General features: G+C 49.0%; 1 protein-coding gene across 4 annotated transcripts in view; it reads right to left on the bottom strand.

Moving 5' to 3' along the window:
• LOC141100171 (uncharacterized) overlaps nucleotides 1-9,125 on the bottom strand; it is a 66,891-nt gene extending 57,766 nt beyond the window's left edge. The window contains exon 1 of one of the 4 annotated variants that reach the window (XM_073588458.1): nucleotides 8,980-9,125. Coding sequence is in view for 2 of the 4 variants with exons in the window: in XM_073588455.1 (XP_073444556.1) it covers nucleotides 3,091-3,285 (195 nt within the window). In the remaining 2 variants the exon portion in view is untranslated. The other 3 variants (XM_073588457.1, XM_073588455.1, XM_073588459.1) reach the window with 3 other exon arrangements.
• Nucleotides 9,126-14,870: the final 5,745 nt, after the last annotated feature.

Raw genomic sequence — 14,870 nt, forward strand, 5'->3', positions numbered from 1 at the left:
TGAACCAGTCTGTCTCAGAGTCCTCCAAGTGATCATGAGCAAACTGTAGAGGAGCCTTGAAATGACGCTTTGAAAGTAAAGGTACCTTATGGGCTCGTCTGGAACGGAGACCATTGCGGTGGAGTACGTTACTTATGGTATTGACTGAAACCAATGTCCCCACTGCCATGAGATCTTCCCAGAGCTCCTTCCTTGTTGTCCTTGGGTTAGCCTTGACTCTTCGGACAAGCCTGGCCTCGGCACGGGAGGAAACTTTCAAAGGCTCTCCAGGCCGTGGAAGGCTAACAGTAGTTCCATAAGCCTTCCACTTCCGGATGATGCTCCCAACAGTGGAGACAGGTAGGCCCAACTCCTTGGAAAGGGTTTTGTACCCCTTGCCAGCCTTGTGACCCTCCACGATCTTGTCTCTGATGGCCTTGGAATGCTCCTTTGTCTTTCCCATGTTGAACATGTATGAGTGCTGTTCACAAGTTTGGGGAGGGTCTTAAATAGTCAGAAAAGGCTGGAAAAAGAGATAATTAATCCAAACATGTGAAGCTCATTGTTCTTTGTGCCTGAAATACTTCTTAATACTTTAGGGGAACCAAACAGAATTCTGGTGGTTTGAGGGGTTGAATAATAAATGACCCTCTGAATAAACTTTTCACAATTTACAAAAAAATTAAACAAAGAAATAACATTCTTTTTTGCTGCAGTGCATTTCACACTTCCAGGCTGATCTACAGTCCAAATGTCACAATGCCAAGTTAATTCCGAATGTGTAAACCTGCTAAATCTACAGGGGGTTGAATACTACTTGTAGGCACTGTATATATATATATATATATATATACAGGTGATGGATATTAGGTTCCATCCACACCTCCAAGTTTTACACGTGTTTTATCACTTTATTTTTTGCAGCTAAAACACAGACTCCTAGTCTTTGGCCTCTGCACACTGAGATTTATTGCAAACCATCAGTTTCTTGGTAGATTGTATCTGATGCCCTGGGAGTGGAGGAATGTGAATTAATGGGGAAAAGTGTCTGAGTATCTAAACATCTGGTCTGTAAAAGAGTGTATATAAACAAAAGAGAAATGGGGGATGCAGACCACCAGTCTAGCAGCTTACAGTATGTGTAGGAAGCTCTGGAGTTTTAATCATATTGTCCAATGCACCGAAGCTTCTGGACAAAGGTAAACAGACACATGGTATAAAAAATAAAATCCTCTATTCAATCATGATTAAACACACATATCCATGTGTTGTTGTCATAAGAAGAGACTATGCATTTCAGACATGTCCACCCTTAGGGTACCATTACACCTAGCGATGCACCAGCGATCCCGACCAGCGATATGACGCGGTCAGGATCGCTGGTGCATCGCTAAGTGGTCGCTAGTGAGCTGCCACACAGGCAGATCTCACCAGCGACATCGCAGGGGTCGGGGGTCGCTACTTACCTGTCAGACGCGGCGATCCTGCGTCCTCCCGCCCGGCTCCACGCGTCGCTCGCCGGCGCGCAGGAAGCGCCCGACGAGGAATGGTCCAGGAGCTTCTCACGCGATCAGCGATAACCAGCGGGGGAGCCGGTCGGACGTAAGTTTCACATGCAGCGATATCGCTAGCAATATCGCTGTAACGTCACAAAATCGGTGACTTTACAGCGATATTGCTAGCGATATCGCAGTGTGTAACGGGGGCTTTAGTCATTGCTCATACTTTTAAACACATTGGTTCACTTTTTGGCCACAGTACATGAATACATGATTTTTTACTCATTACTGAATAAAGGATTTAATTTTTAACACCAAGTGCCGGAATTTTATCTGTAAAGGAATAGTTCAGGGACTAAATATATAGCAAGATGTAGTGAGGGTCTGGTCTAAGCTCTACATAAAGAAAGCCAGGTCTTGGTCAGGTCTGGTCTAAGGTCTGTAAATAGAAGGGTTTAGTATTGAATTTGTATAATGGGTTTTGCAACAGGTTAGGATAAAAGAAATCTAGCGTTAAGGATGTAGGCAGGGAAATAAGTTTGATGATCCTGTGTCTGGTGTGTGTTCTATACTCATTTTGGTATAAAATGAAGGGATCTCTATGTAATATTTGTCATTCATATGCTGTAAATTGGGAGGGCGTAAAGTCAGATGTGCCACTTTCTAGAATCCTCTTTGCAATCTCCCATATGTCCCTTCTCAAAAGTTGACAAGTAAGATCAGGAGTCAGGGGAACCTATTTCTACATAGGCAGGCCTCAGACATAGTCTCCTCTCGTTTAAGATATATCTGCAGGTGGTGAGTAGACTCTGGATTTGCCATCCAGTTTTATGAATGGAAAATTCAATTAATTAATTATAATATTGGTAAAGTGGAAGGAACTTTAACAAATCTCATCCCTGAGTGGTGGAATCAAATCTGCAGCAGAAATTCATCTGTTGTTCGGATTTAAAGGGCTTGACACTTTTCAGGACATCTTTGTCCTCATGTACACTTCGGTATTAAAAAAAAGTGCACTGCTCTCAGTGTCTGGCAATGGCAGGGGTGCTGATGTCACACTGACAGTGCAGCAGCCATTCACTGAGCTCAACGTCTATGCCAGTGTAGACGATACCCTGCTCACAGCCCGCTGAGCTCGCCCATTAGTTGACCCACTGCCAACGGGTCAGCCAATGCTAGCAACCAGGTCTGGGGACAACCACTCTAGGCCATGTTCACACATTCAGCATTTTGCATCGTGATTTGTAAGCCAAAACCAGGAGAGGATGAAAAATGCATATACTCAACGTGTCCACGTGGCCTTAAACGTGAAAGCGTATGCATTCATCCTGATTATCTCAGCAGATTTCCCCCGCTGCCATGCATATATAGAACATGTGGATTTTGATGCAGATTTGCTACAGCTATGAAGCTGAACACTGGTGTGTGGGAACCAATCCTAAGCCTGGGGCTACATGGCCACTTTGACCCCAACGTTCGCTATGTATCGCAGCTACATCGCAGGGCAAGTGACGCCCTCCTGGGGTATTGCGACAGGGAAAAAGCTAAGACGCTGAAGTTGGACTTGTTGTGACTTGTCGCAGTCATATTACCCTGGGGGGACACTACAGACCTTTTCAGATAGGGAACTTTGGTCACACCACAAATATCGCAGCCACAGTCGCCATATAGCCTCAGCCCAGATCTCTGTGGTTTTCAGCATGCTTCCTCTGCTAGTAAAGTTCTGTATGGAGCCCTTGCTGACTGAGTGGCAGGCCATTGTGAGGTTCTGCGGTGAGACACTATTAGCAACATTATTGACAAGCATAAAGCATCATACAATGCACACAGCACACGTCATACGTACCCCGAGCTAGACCTGCAATGGAGCAGCGCTCAATAATGGTGCCTGCAGGACCTGTGGTGACGTCACTGTCACGTGATCAGTGACAAAAGAAAAAAAAAAAAGGGCAAGTTTTATTAAAGAGAGGATGCCGAGCAGTGACTGTAGGACCTGGGAAGATGTCACCGTCACGTGATGAGCGACAGCGCTGAGCATACTAAGTGACTGCAGGACCTGCGGTGAAGTCATGTGACATTAGGGGGGAGGAGCTCAGCAGTGAAAATGGGGCTCTCTGTGGGGGCACCTGCGCTGTGTGAGGGAGCTCCCTGTGCTATGTGAGGACACGTGCTGTGTGAGGGGGGCACCTGTGCTGTGTGAGGGGGCTCCCTGTGCCATGTGAGGACACGTGCTGTGTGAGGGGGCTCCCTGTGCCATGTGGGGGCACCTGTGCTGTGTGAGGGGGCTCCCTGTGCCATGTGAGGACACGTGCTGTGTGAGGGGGGCTCCCTGTGCCATGTGAGGACACGTGCTGTGTGAGGGGGCTCCCTGTGCCATGTGGGGGCACCTGTGCTGTGTGAGGGGGCTCCCTGTGCCATGTGAGGACACGTGCTGTGTGAGGGGGCTCCCTGTGCCATGTGGGGGCACCTGTGCTGTGTGAGGGGGCTCCCTGTGCCATGTGGAGGCACCTGTGCTGTGTGTGTGGGGGGCTCCCTGTGCCATGTGGGGGCACCTGTGCTGTGTGAGGGGGACTCCCTGTGCCATGTGAGGACACCTGTGCTGTGTGGGGGGGCGCCCTGTGCCATGTGAGGACACCTGTGCTGTGTGGGGGGGGGCGCCCTGTGCCATGTGAGGACACCTGTGCTGTGTGAGGGGGGGCTCCCTGTGCCATGTGAGAACACCTGTGCTGTGTGAGGGGGCTCCCTGTGCTGTGAGGGGGGCTCCCTGTGCCATGTGAGGACACCTGTGCTGTGTGAGGGGGCTCCCTGTGCCATGTGAGGACACCTGTGCTGTGTGAGGGGGCTCCCTGTGCCATGTGAGGACACCTGTGCTGTGTGAGGGGGCTCCCTGTGCCATGTGGGGGCACCTGTGCTGTGTGTGTGGGGGGCTCCCTGTGCCATGTGGGGGCACCTGTGCTTTGTGTGTGGGGGGCTCCCTGTGCCATGTGGGGGCACCTGTGCTGTGTGAGGGGGACTCCCTGTGCCATGTGAGGACACCTGTGCTGTGTGGGGGGGGGCTCCCTGTGCCATGTGAGGACACCTGTGCTGTGTGGGGGGGGGGCTCCCTGTGCCATGTGAGGACACCTGTGCTGTGTGGGGGGGGGCTCCCTGTGCCATGTGAGGACACCTGTGCTGTGTGGGGGGGGGGCTCCCTGTGCCATGTGAGGACACCTGTGCTGTGTGGGGGGGGGGGCTCCCTGTGCCATGTGAGGACACCTGTGCTGTGTGGGGGGGGCTCCCTGTGCCATGTGAGGACACCTGTGCTGTGTGGGGGGGGGCTCCCTGTGCCATGTGAGGACACCTGTGCTGTGTGGGGGGGGCGCCCTGTGCCATGTGAGGACACCTGTGCTGTGTGGGGGGGGCGCCCTGTGCCATGTGAGGACACCTGTGCTGTGTGGGGGGGGGCGCCCTGTGCCATGTGAGGACACCTGTGCTGTGTGGGGGGGGGCGCCCTGTGCCATGTGAGGACACCTGTGCTGTGTGGGGGGGCGCCCTGTGCCATGTGAGGACACCTGTGCTGTGTGAGGGGGGCTCCCTGTGCCATGTGAGGGCACCTGTGCTGTGTGAGGGGGGCTCCCTGTGCCATGTGAGGGCACCTGTGCTGTGTGAGGGGGCCCCCTGTGCCATGTGAGGACACCTGTGCTGTGTGAGGGGGGGCTCCCTGTGCCGTGTGAGGACACCTGTGCTGTGTGATGGGGGCACCTGTGCTGTGTGAGGGGGACTCCCTGTGCCATGTGAGGACACCTGTGCTGTGTGAGGGGGGGGGGGGCTCCCTGTGCCATGTGAGGACACCTGTGCTGTGTGAGGAGGGGGCTCCCTGTGCCATGTGAGGACACCTGTGTGTGGGGGGGGCTCCCTGTGCCATGTGGGGGCACCTGTGCTGTGTGAGGGGGACTCCCTGTGCCATGTGGGGGCACCTGTGCTGTGTGAGGAGGACTCCCTGTGCCATGTGAGGACACCTGTGCTGTGTGAGGGGGGGCTCCTTGTGCCATGTGGGGACACCTGTGCTGTGTGAGGGGGGGCTCCTTGTGCCATGTGGGGACACCTGTGCTGTGTGAGGGGGGGCTCCCTGTGCCATGTGGGGGCACCTGTGCTGTGTGAGGGGGGGGCTCCCGGTGCCATGTGAGGACACCTGTGCTGTGTGAGGGGGGCTCCCTGTGCCATGTGGGGGCACTTGTGCTGTGTGAGGGGGACTCCCTGTGCCATGTGAGGACACCTGTGCTGTGTGAGGGGGGCTCCCTGTGCCATGTGGGGGCACTTGTGCTGTGTGAGTGGGACTCCCTGTGCTGTGAGGGGGGCTCCCTGTGCCATGTGGGGGCACCTGTGCTGTGTGAGGGGGGCTCCCTGTGCCATGTGGGGGCACCTGTGCTGTGTGAGGGGGGGCTCCCGGTGCCATGTGAGGACACCTGTGCTGTGTGAGGGGGGCTCCCTGTGCCATGTGGGGGCACTTGTGCTGTGTGAAGGGGACTCCCTGTGCCATGTGGGGGCACCTGTGCTGTGTGAGGGGGGGCTCCCTGTGCCATGTGGGGGCACCTGTGCTGTGTGAGGGGGGGCTCCCTGTGCCATGTGAGGACACCTGTGCTGTGTGAGGGGGGCTCCCTGTGCCATGTGGGGGCACTTGTGCTGTGTGAGGGGGACTCCCTGTGCTGTGAGGGGGGCTCCCTGTGCCATGTGGGAGCACCTGTGCTGTGTGAGGGGGGGCTCCCGGTGCCATGTGAGGACACCTGTGCTGTGTGAGGGGGGCTCCCAGTGCCATGTGGGGGCACTTGTGCTGTGTGAGGGGGACTCCCTGTGCCATGTGAGGACACCTGTGCTGTGTGAGGGGGGCTCCCTGTGCCATGTGGGTGCACTTGTGCTGTGTGAGGGGGACTCCCTGTGCCATGTGAGGACACCTATGCTGTGTGAGGGGGGGCTCCCTGTGCCATGTGGGGGCACCTGTGCTGTGTGAGGGGGGCTCCCTGTGCCATGTGGGGGCACCTGTGCTGTGTGAGGGGGACTCCCTGTGCTGTGAGGGGGGCTCCCTGTGCCATGTGGGGGCACCTGTGCTGTGTGAGGGGGGCTCCCTGTGCCATGTGGGGGCACCTGTGCTGTGTGAGGGGGGGCTCCCTGTGCCATATGGGGTCTCCTGTGAAGGGGGAGGGGCTCCCTGTGCCATGTGGGGGCACCTGTGCTGTGTGAGGGGGGGCTCCCTGTGCCATATGGGGTCTCCTGTGAAGGGGGAGGGGCTCCCTGTGCCATGTGAGGACACCTGTGCTTTGTGTGTGTGGGGGCTCCTTGTGCTGTGTGAGGGGGGCTCCCTGTGCCATGTGAGGACACCTGTGCTGTGTGTGGGGGGGGCTCCCTGTGCCATGTGGGGGAAGCTGTGCTGTGTGGCTCTGGTTGAGATGCACTTAACCAGAGATTCTACTCGGCACATACAGAAGCCTTGGGTACAATGGTTCATTCATATGTTTCATACTAGTTATTCAATGGGATTTCGTTGTTGTTAAATAGAGATGTTAGGTGGGAGGTCAGAGAAGCTGGAAGGGACCCGGAAGGGCGTTTTATTTTTGTATACGCAATGATAAACTGTACAAGATATGTCATACTGTGTATCTATAATCCTCCTCCAGCTAATATCTCAATTCTTCAAATGGCATTGAGTTTTGCTTTAAATTATCCGGATGTGCATGTTATATGTATGGGAGATTTTAATCTAGTTTTGGATACTAGCCTTGACAGAAGTAGATTAGATAGTATAATTTCTAGGGGAGCCCCCTCCCCGTCTCAGCTAGTGTTATTCATGGAAGGCAGTGATTGTCTAGATCAGTGGAGGTTACATCACCCCATGGTAAGGGAATATACTTGTCATTCCTCTACTAAACGTACTTTATCCCGTATAGACTACATATTTGGTTCCAGCAGTCTAGCAATGTGGGTAAATGGCGTGGAACATGGTAATAGGGGAATTTCAGATCACAGTCCGTCCTTTGTCTTGGCCGGTCAAACCACACTATATTCTGGAAGCTAAACCCATTCTGACTGAAGCTGATAGATTCGAATGATAGAACTGTAAACGAACTGAGCTGCTTCATCTCATCCCCTCCTGAACCCCAAAATATTAACCTGTTCTGGGATACCCTTAAGGCATACCTGAGGGGTTGCCTATTGTCTACAATCTGATATATTAAACGAATGACCTCAAAGGAAGTGTTAGGGCTGGTGGAACGCACCAAATAATAAAAATGGTAATAAGGTGCGTTCGCAGCCCGGGGTCCACCATGCAGGGGTGGTAAACTGCTGCTAGTAATGGTGTATGCTATATGGCGGTATAATAGAGGGGCCCACGCGGGTTAACGTCACCCGGTGTGTACAGGGGCGGACTCTGTTGCTTCACAGAGCCGCACTACCGCTGAACATAAATGCCGGAGGCTGTTAAAGCTCACAGAGCTCGGCAAGGTAAACGCTCCGTATCAGGTCACAGATCTCAGCCTCAAGGACACAGGGTCTGAGTCCCTCTAGTCCTACTAAGCGTGCGGCGTCGCAACTGCGAACGCCCCTAAGGGACGCTGGCGACAGTGGAGTGTCGACCAAGAGAACCCTGACACACAGACCAAGCCACCACTTGGCGTTGATGCCAGTCTCTGAGTCTGCCTCCTACTTGCTCCTCAGCCTGGGCGCTAGCAGGCTAGGCTACACAACACATGCGTACCAAGGGTAGGGGTTTCCAATGAGTCATTCACCAGAGACATTCATACGTGCATACAACTCTCACTCCACATGGTCTAAATCAATCTCTATATTAGCGCATGGCCAAGCGGCCATGCAAACCTTTTATAGCACGTCCTTCCTGACCTTCCAGATGGTCCAATCCGAGCTGGAGGACCTGAGCATGTGACCCCTGATCTCCAATGAGAGATCACCCCATGCTCAGTGGACCGAAAGGAGGACTTAGTCCCTGGAGTAGCTCGCTGCTCACCAGCATGCGTTGCTATAACTGAACCAGAGGTAGCAGCAGTAACCAAACCTACAGAGCTGGTCTCAGCAGAGCGCCTGGATCGACGAGTCTGCTGAGCAGCCTCCTCTGTGGCTGGAGAGGAATGGGAGACTGCCGAATGCAAGGCTCGGGATTCCTGCTGTGCAGCAACAGGAACCCGATGCCTAACAGGAAGATAGTGAAATGGAACAGTGTTTGAAGGATTCAGAAGCAGCTTATATATCTAACCAGACTAACGAGAATAGAGTTGCATGGATGCCTTCCCATAGGTTATATTCCCAATATATGGACACCAAATCTACACGTAAACTTTTTTTTAACCCATAAGTCCTATGCTTAATTCCTAGCTTTGCTTTGTACTTGTCTGTCTGCCCTCCAGGAGGCTGTATAGCCTGGTCTCTGTGCTATTGTTTCTAGCCTTGCCTTGTGCCTGTGTATACCCTGGTCCCTGTGTCTTTGTTTCCATACCTTGTCTCGTACCATTACCTTGTGTGAACTCAGTCCTGCCTCTTTCTCTTGGTCTCCTCATCTGTGGCTACATTCCCTGCTGTGTCTATCCTTGTGTCCTCTCCGTCTGTCTGTGCTCCATACTCTTGCGGCTATGCCTGCTCTGTACTCTTGTGACTCTGCCTGTGCTCCGTACTCTTGCAGCTCTGCTGGTGCTCCGCACCCTTGCGGCTCTGCCTACTTAGTACTCTTGTCACTCTGCCTGCTCTATACTCTTGCGGTTCTGCCTGGAAGCAGCCGGTGCATGCTCAGTAACTAGCGGTGATGTCACTGCTCATCACTGAGTGCGCTCTGCTCCATTTATTCCCCAGTCATTCACAGTTGGAGCAGCTGTGTTAGCAGCGCTCCGGCTGTAAACGTATTAACCCCCGAGATGGATTTACACCGTGGGACGTGACTGAGCACCGGACAGGTAATATACATGTTTGGTTTATTATTTTATGCTTTTTTCCCAGAAGAGCGAGGGCTTCGCAAAGGAATTACCAGTTTAAAGATTTTAAAAATGTGTGTGTTGTCTGCTTTCATTAAAATACTTTATCCTAATTGTGTGTTTCTTTAACCCTTTATTTACTATAGGATAAGTAATGGATAGGTGTCTTACTGACACCTCTCCATTACTAACCCGGGCGTAATGTCACCTTACAATAGAAAGCCACCTGGGAGACACACCAAACGTGGAAGAAGGTGCTCGGGTCAGATGAAACCAAAATCGAACTTTTTGGCAACAATGCCAAACGATATGTTTGGCATAAGGGCAACACAGCTCATCACCCTGAACACACCATCCCCACTTTCAAACGTGGTGGCAGCATCATGGTTTGGGCCTCCTTTTCTCCAGCAGGGACAGGGAAGATGGTTAAAATTGATGGGAAGATGGATGGAGCCAAATACAGGACCATTCTTGAAGAAAACCTGTTGGAGTCTGCAAAAGACCTGAGACTGGGACGATGATTATCACAGCTGACACCTGGCACTATGTGCCAGGGGCGGTCATGGACCGCCCCGGCACATTAACCCCTCGCACACTGCAATCAAACATGATCACAGTGTAACGGGGCATAGGGAAGAATCGCGCAGGGAGGGGCTCCCTGCGTGCTTCCCTAAGACCCTCGGAGCAGCGCGATGTACTCGCTTTGCTCCGAGGATCTCCTACCTAGATCCAATATGGCCACGGGGGCCTTCGGTGTCCTGCAGAGAGGCGGGCACAGAGAAAGCCTTGCAGCGCCTGCCAGATTGCTGATCTGACACAGTGCTGTGCAAAGTGTCAGATCAGCGATCTGACACTTTAAAGTAATGTCCCCCACGGGACAATATAATAAAATTATAACAAAAAAATTCCTTAATAAATTCTTTTTCTGTAACTAAAAAAAAACAATAAAAATACACATTCAGTATCGCCGTAACGACCCGCCCTATAAAACTATCCCACTAGTAAACCCCTTTAGTGAACCACTTTAAAAAAAAAAAACACAAGGCAAAAAACAATGCTTTATCATCGCCGAACAAAATGTGCAATAACGCGCAATAAAAAAGATGGATATAAATAAACATGGTACCGCTGAAAACGTCATCTTATCCCACAAAAAACGAGCTGCCATACAGCGTCATCAGCAAAAAAAATAAAGTTATAGCTCGCAGAATAAAGCGATGCAAAAATTATTATTTTTTATATAAAATTGTTTTTATTGTATAAAAGCGCCAAAACATAAAAAAATGATATAAATGAGGTATCGCTTTCATCGTACTGACCTGAAGACTAAAACCGCCTTATCAATTTTACCACACGCGGAAAAAAGTGATCAAAAGATGTCACGTGCAGGCAGACTGAGGAAGGCCGATAATAGGCCGAAACGTTTCCAGGACTGCAATAAATTATAAAATAAATCTAATTTGCAAAGGATTATCCAGTTGAGTGCCAAGTTACTTTATTATTAACAACTTTTGGGATCCAATTTTTCCTGTTACCCTTGGGAAAATAAAAAATTGGGGACTAAAGGTCATGTTTGTGGAAAAAAAATATGATTTTTTATTTTCACACCCGGGCGTTATAAACTTCTGTGAAGCACTTGGGGGTTCAAAGTGCTCACCACACATCTAGATAAGTTCCTTGGGGGGTCTAGTTTCTAAAATGGGGTTACTTGTGGGGGGTTTCCACTGTTCAGGCACACCAGGGGATCTCCAAATGCGACATGGCTCCCAATCTCAATTCCAGCCAATTTTGCATTGAAAAAGTCAAAATTCGCTCCTTCCCTTCCGAGCTCTGCCATGCGCCCAAACAGTGGTTTACCCCACATATGGGATATCAGCGTACTGAGGAAAAATTGCACAATAACTTTTGGGATCCTGTTTCCCTTGAGAAAATAAAAATGGGGTGAAATTTTTTTTTTTGTGGAAAAAATCTGATTTTTTAATTGTATGGTTGTACGTTATAAACTTATGTGAAGCCCTTGCGGGTTCAAAGTTCTCACCACACATCTAGATAAGTTCCTTGTGGGTCTAGTTTCCAAAATAGTGTCATTTGTGGGGGGTTTCCACTGTTTAGGCACATCGGGGCTCTCCAAACGAGACATGGTGTCTGATCTCAATTCCAGCCAATTTTGCGTAGAAAAAGCCAGTTGGCGCTCCTTCCCTTCTGAGCTCTGCCATGCACCAAAACAGTGGTTCCCCCCCCACATATCAGGTTTCAGCGTACTCAGGGCAAATTGCACAATAACTTTTCCAGTCTAATTTCTCCTGTTACCCTTGGTAAAATAAAAAAATTGGACCTGAAGTATTTTTTTGTGAAAAAAAGTTAAATGTTCATTTTTTTTAAACATTCAAAAAATTCCTGTGAAGCACCTGAAGGGTTAATAAACTTCTTGAATGTGGTTTTGAGCACCTTAAGGGGTGCAGTTTTTAGAATGGTGTCACTTTTGGGTATTTTCTGTCATATAGACCCCTCAAAGTGACTTCAAATGTGATGTGGTCCCTAAAAAAGAATGGTGTTGTAAAAATGAGAAATTCGCTGGTCAACTTTTAACCCTTATAACTTCCTAACACAAAAAGAATTTGGTTCCAAAATTGCAAAATTGTGCTGATGTAAAGTAAACATGTGGGAAATGTTATTTATTAAGTTTTTTGTGTGCCATATCTCTGTGATTTAAGGGCATAAAAATTCAAAGTTGGAAAATTGCGAAATTATCAAAATTTTCGCCACATTTCCGTTTTTTTTTCACAAATAAACGCAAGTTATATGAATGAAATTTTACCACTAACATGAAGTACAATATGTCACGAGAAAACAATGTCAGAATCACCGGGATCCATGGAAGCGTTTCAGAGTTATTACCTCATAAAGGGACAGTGGTCAGAATTGTAAAAATTGGCCCGGTCATTAACGTACAAACCCCCCTTGGGGGTAAAGGGGGTAGTGGTATGCCAATTATAAAAAAAAGGAACAAAATTTTCAGAACATCCCTATTTAATCAGTATCAGGTATAAGCATCATGCACAAAAAGCCCCCTACTTACACAACTTGTCATGCTATATGTCATAAGTTTACCAAGAACCGACAGCTGATGTTTTCATATATTATTTCATTCATTTAATAAATTTGTTACTTTTTTGTGTAAAGATTTATCTACTTCTTTTAATTTTGAATAAATTAGTATAAAAAAGTATGATAGATTTGTTTTAGCACTCAAATGAAGCAATCAAGTGATGTGTTAATTCTATCCGAATATGTATGTAGAGGGCTATTCATCCACAATGAGATACAGTATAAAGTGCATGGTGCAGGTGTTTCAATGTGGATTAATGAATTGCCATTGTGAACATCACAGGGTTTTGCAGAGTCAAATGCTGAGAAAGTGACGACTGGTGCATTAAAAATTGATTAGTGCAAATCCTTACAAAATATGTTGTTCAAAATAAACATGAGAATCATGAAATTTGGTCAAAGTTTAGCGATGGTACTTACTTATCTCGGCACCAAGATCTCGCTGAGATCTCATCATCCAAGATCTCCATCTGCGCATGCGCCGCCCTGGCGGCCATTTTCCCAGAGTCCACCGTATAGGAAGCCATGGAACTGCGGGTGCTCGGGCCTTTCACAAAATGTCAGCAGAGCCCCTGCAGCACCAGAGACACCCACAGCAGCACCGGACACCCCTGCAGCACCGCCGGGCACCCCCACAGCAGCACCGGACACCCCCGCAGCCGCACTGGACACCCGCAGTGGTTGCTGCATATCGGAACACCCTCTCATCCCAGCCTGCAGCATCAACCCTCTCCGCCTCTTCCAGCAGCTACCCTGGGAACCCGCTTCACCGCAGCTACCACCCCCAGTAACAATAAGACACATGGATTATAAGAAGCACCACCATTTTATTAAAAAAAATATGTTATTCTATTTTTCTCCTCAAAATTTGGGGTGCGTCTTGTAATCCGGAATGTCTTATAATCCGAAAAATACAGTAAAATCCTGTGTGACGAATTGCCTACAGAAATCACCTATTTCGTAAATGGAGTCCACCTGTGTGCAATTTATTCTCAGTATAACTAGGTTTCTTTGAGAACATTAGGGATCAAACAGAATAATGAAAACCAAGGAACACATCAAACAGGTCAGGGTTAAAGTTGTGGAGAAAAAGCAGGGTTAGGTTATAAAACCGTAGACCAAGCTCTAAACATCTCACAGAGAAGTCTTCAAGCCATCATCAAAAAATGGAAGGCATATGGGAAAACATGGTAGTCCATCTAAACGGACATATCTAGCAAGGAGAGCACTATAGAAGCAGATGGTCACTCCGGAGGATGTGCAAATATTCACAACTCAGGTAGGTGAATCTGTCCACAGGACAACTATTAGCTGTCAAAAAGCCAAAAGCCAAGTAAAGGACACAGCTAGCATGCGGAATAAGGTGCTCTGGTCAGGTGAGACCAAAGTAGAACTTTTTAGGCTAAATGCATATTGCTTTGTGTGGTGGAAAACTCACACTGCACATCATTTTGATAACACCATCTCCACCACCAAACATGGTGGCAGCAGCATCATGCTGTGGCAATGCTTCTCTTCAGAAAGGGCAGGCAAGCTGGTCAGAGTTGATGGGAATATGACTGGTTATTATTTATTTATATAGCGCCATTAATTCCATGGTGCTATACATGAGAAAGGGTTACATACAAAGTTATAGATATTGTTTACAGTAAACAAATTTACAATGACAGACTGGTATAGAGGGGAGAGAACCTTGTCCTTGCGGACTTACATTCTACGGGTGTTGATGGTTGAAAATACAGGGCAATCCTGAAAGAAACCTATTACAGACTGCAAAAGTCTTGAGGCTGGGGAATATGTTCACCTTCAAATAGGACAATGACCCTTAAATGTACTGACAGATCTACAATGAAATGGTTTAGATTAAAGCACATTTATGCATTTGAATGGCTCAGTCACAGTCCAGACCTAAATCACATTGAGAATCTGGGGCAAGACTTGAAAATTGCTGTTTAAAGACGGTCTCATTCAAATCAACCTGAGCAAGAGCTAGTTTACAAATAAAAATGTCACTCACAGTGTGGGAAAGACTAAGTGCAACACAAAGGGATGAGGGGAAGGGAGCCCAACACTAGGGAAAAGGGAACCCCTAGGCAGATCTATAGTCACCCTGTTGGGTACCTATTGCGGAGCAGGAACCTAATATCTGCCTGACCATGGCAATAAGCCCTGATTAGACTTAGGAAAGGACGGGGTAGCAATAGTCGATCCCCACTACCAATAAAGACAGCTGGGATAGACGAAAAAGGGGAACACTTATCTTGAGTAGACTCAGATGTAACACAGATGTCCTGCAGCAACACCAAAGAGGAAGATAGCTGAATGTTATAGC

The sequence above is a fragment of the Dendrobates tinctorius genome, unplaced genomic scaffold, assembly GCF_039654945.1.
Source record: "Dendrobates tinctorius isolate UK_male_01 unplaced genomic scaffold, ASM3965494v1 ptg000103l, whole genome shotgun sequence".
In the NCBI taxonomy this organism is placed as follows: domain Eukaryota; kingdom Metazoa; phylum Chordata; class Amphibia; order Anura; family Dendrobatidae; genus Dendrobates; species Dendrobates tinctorius.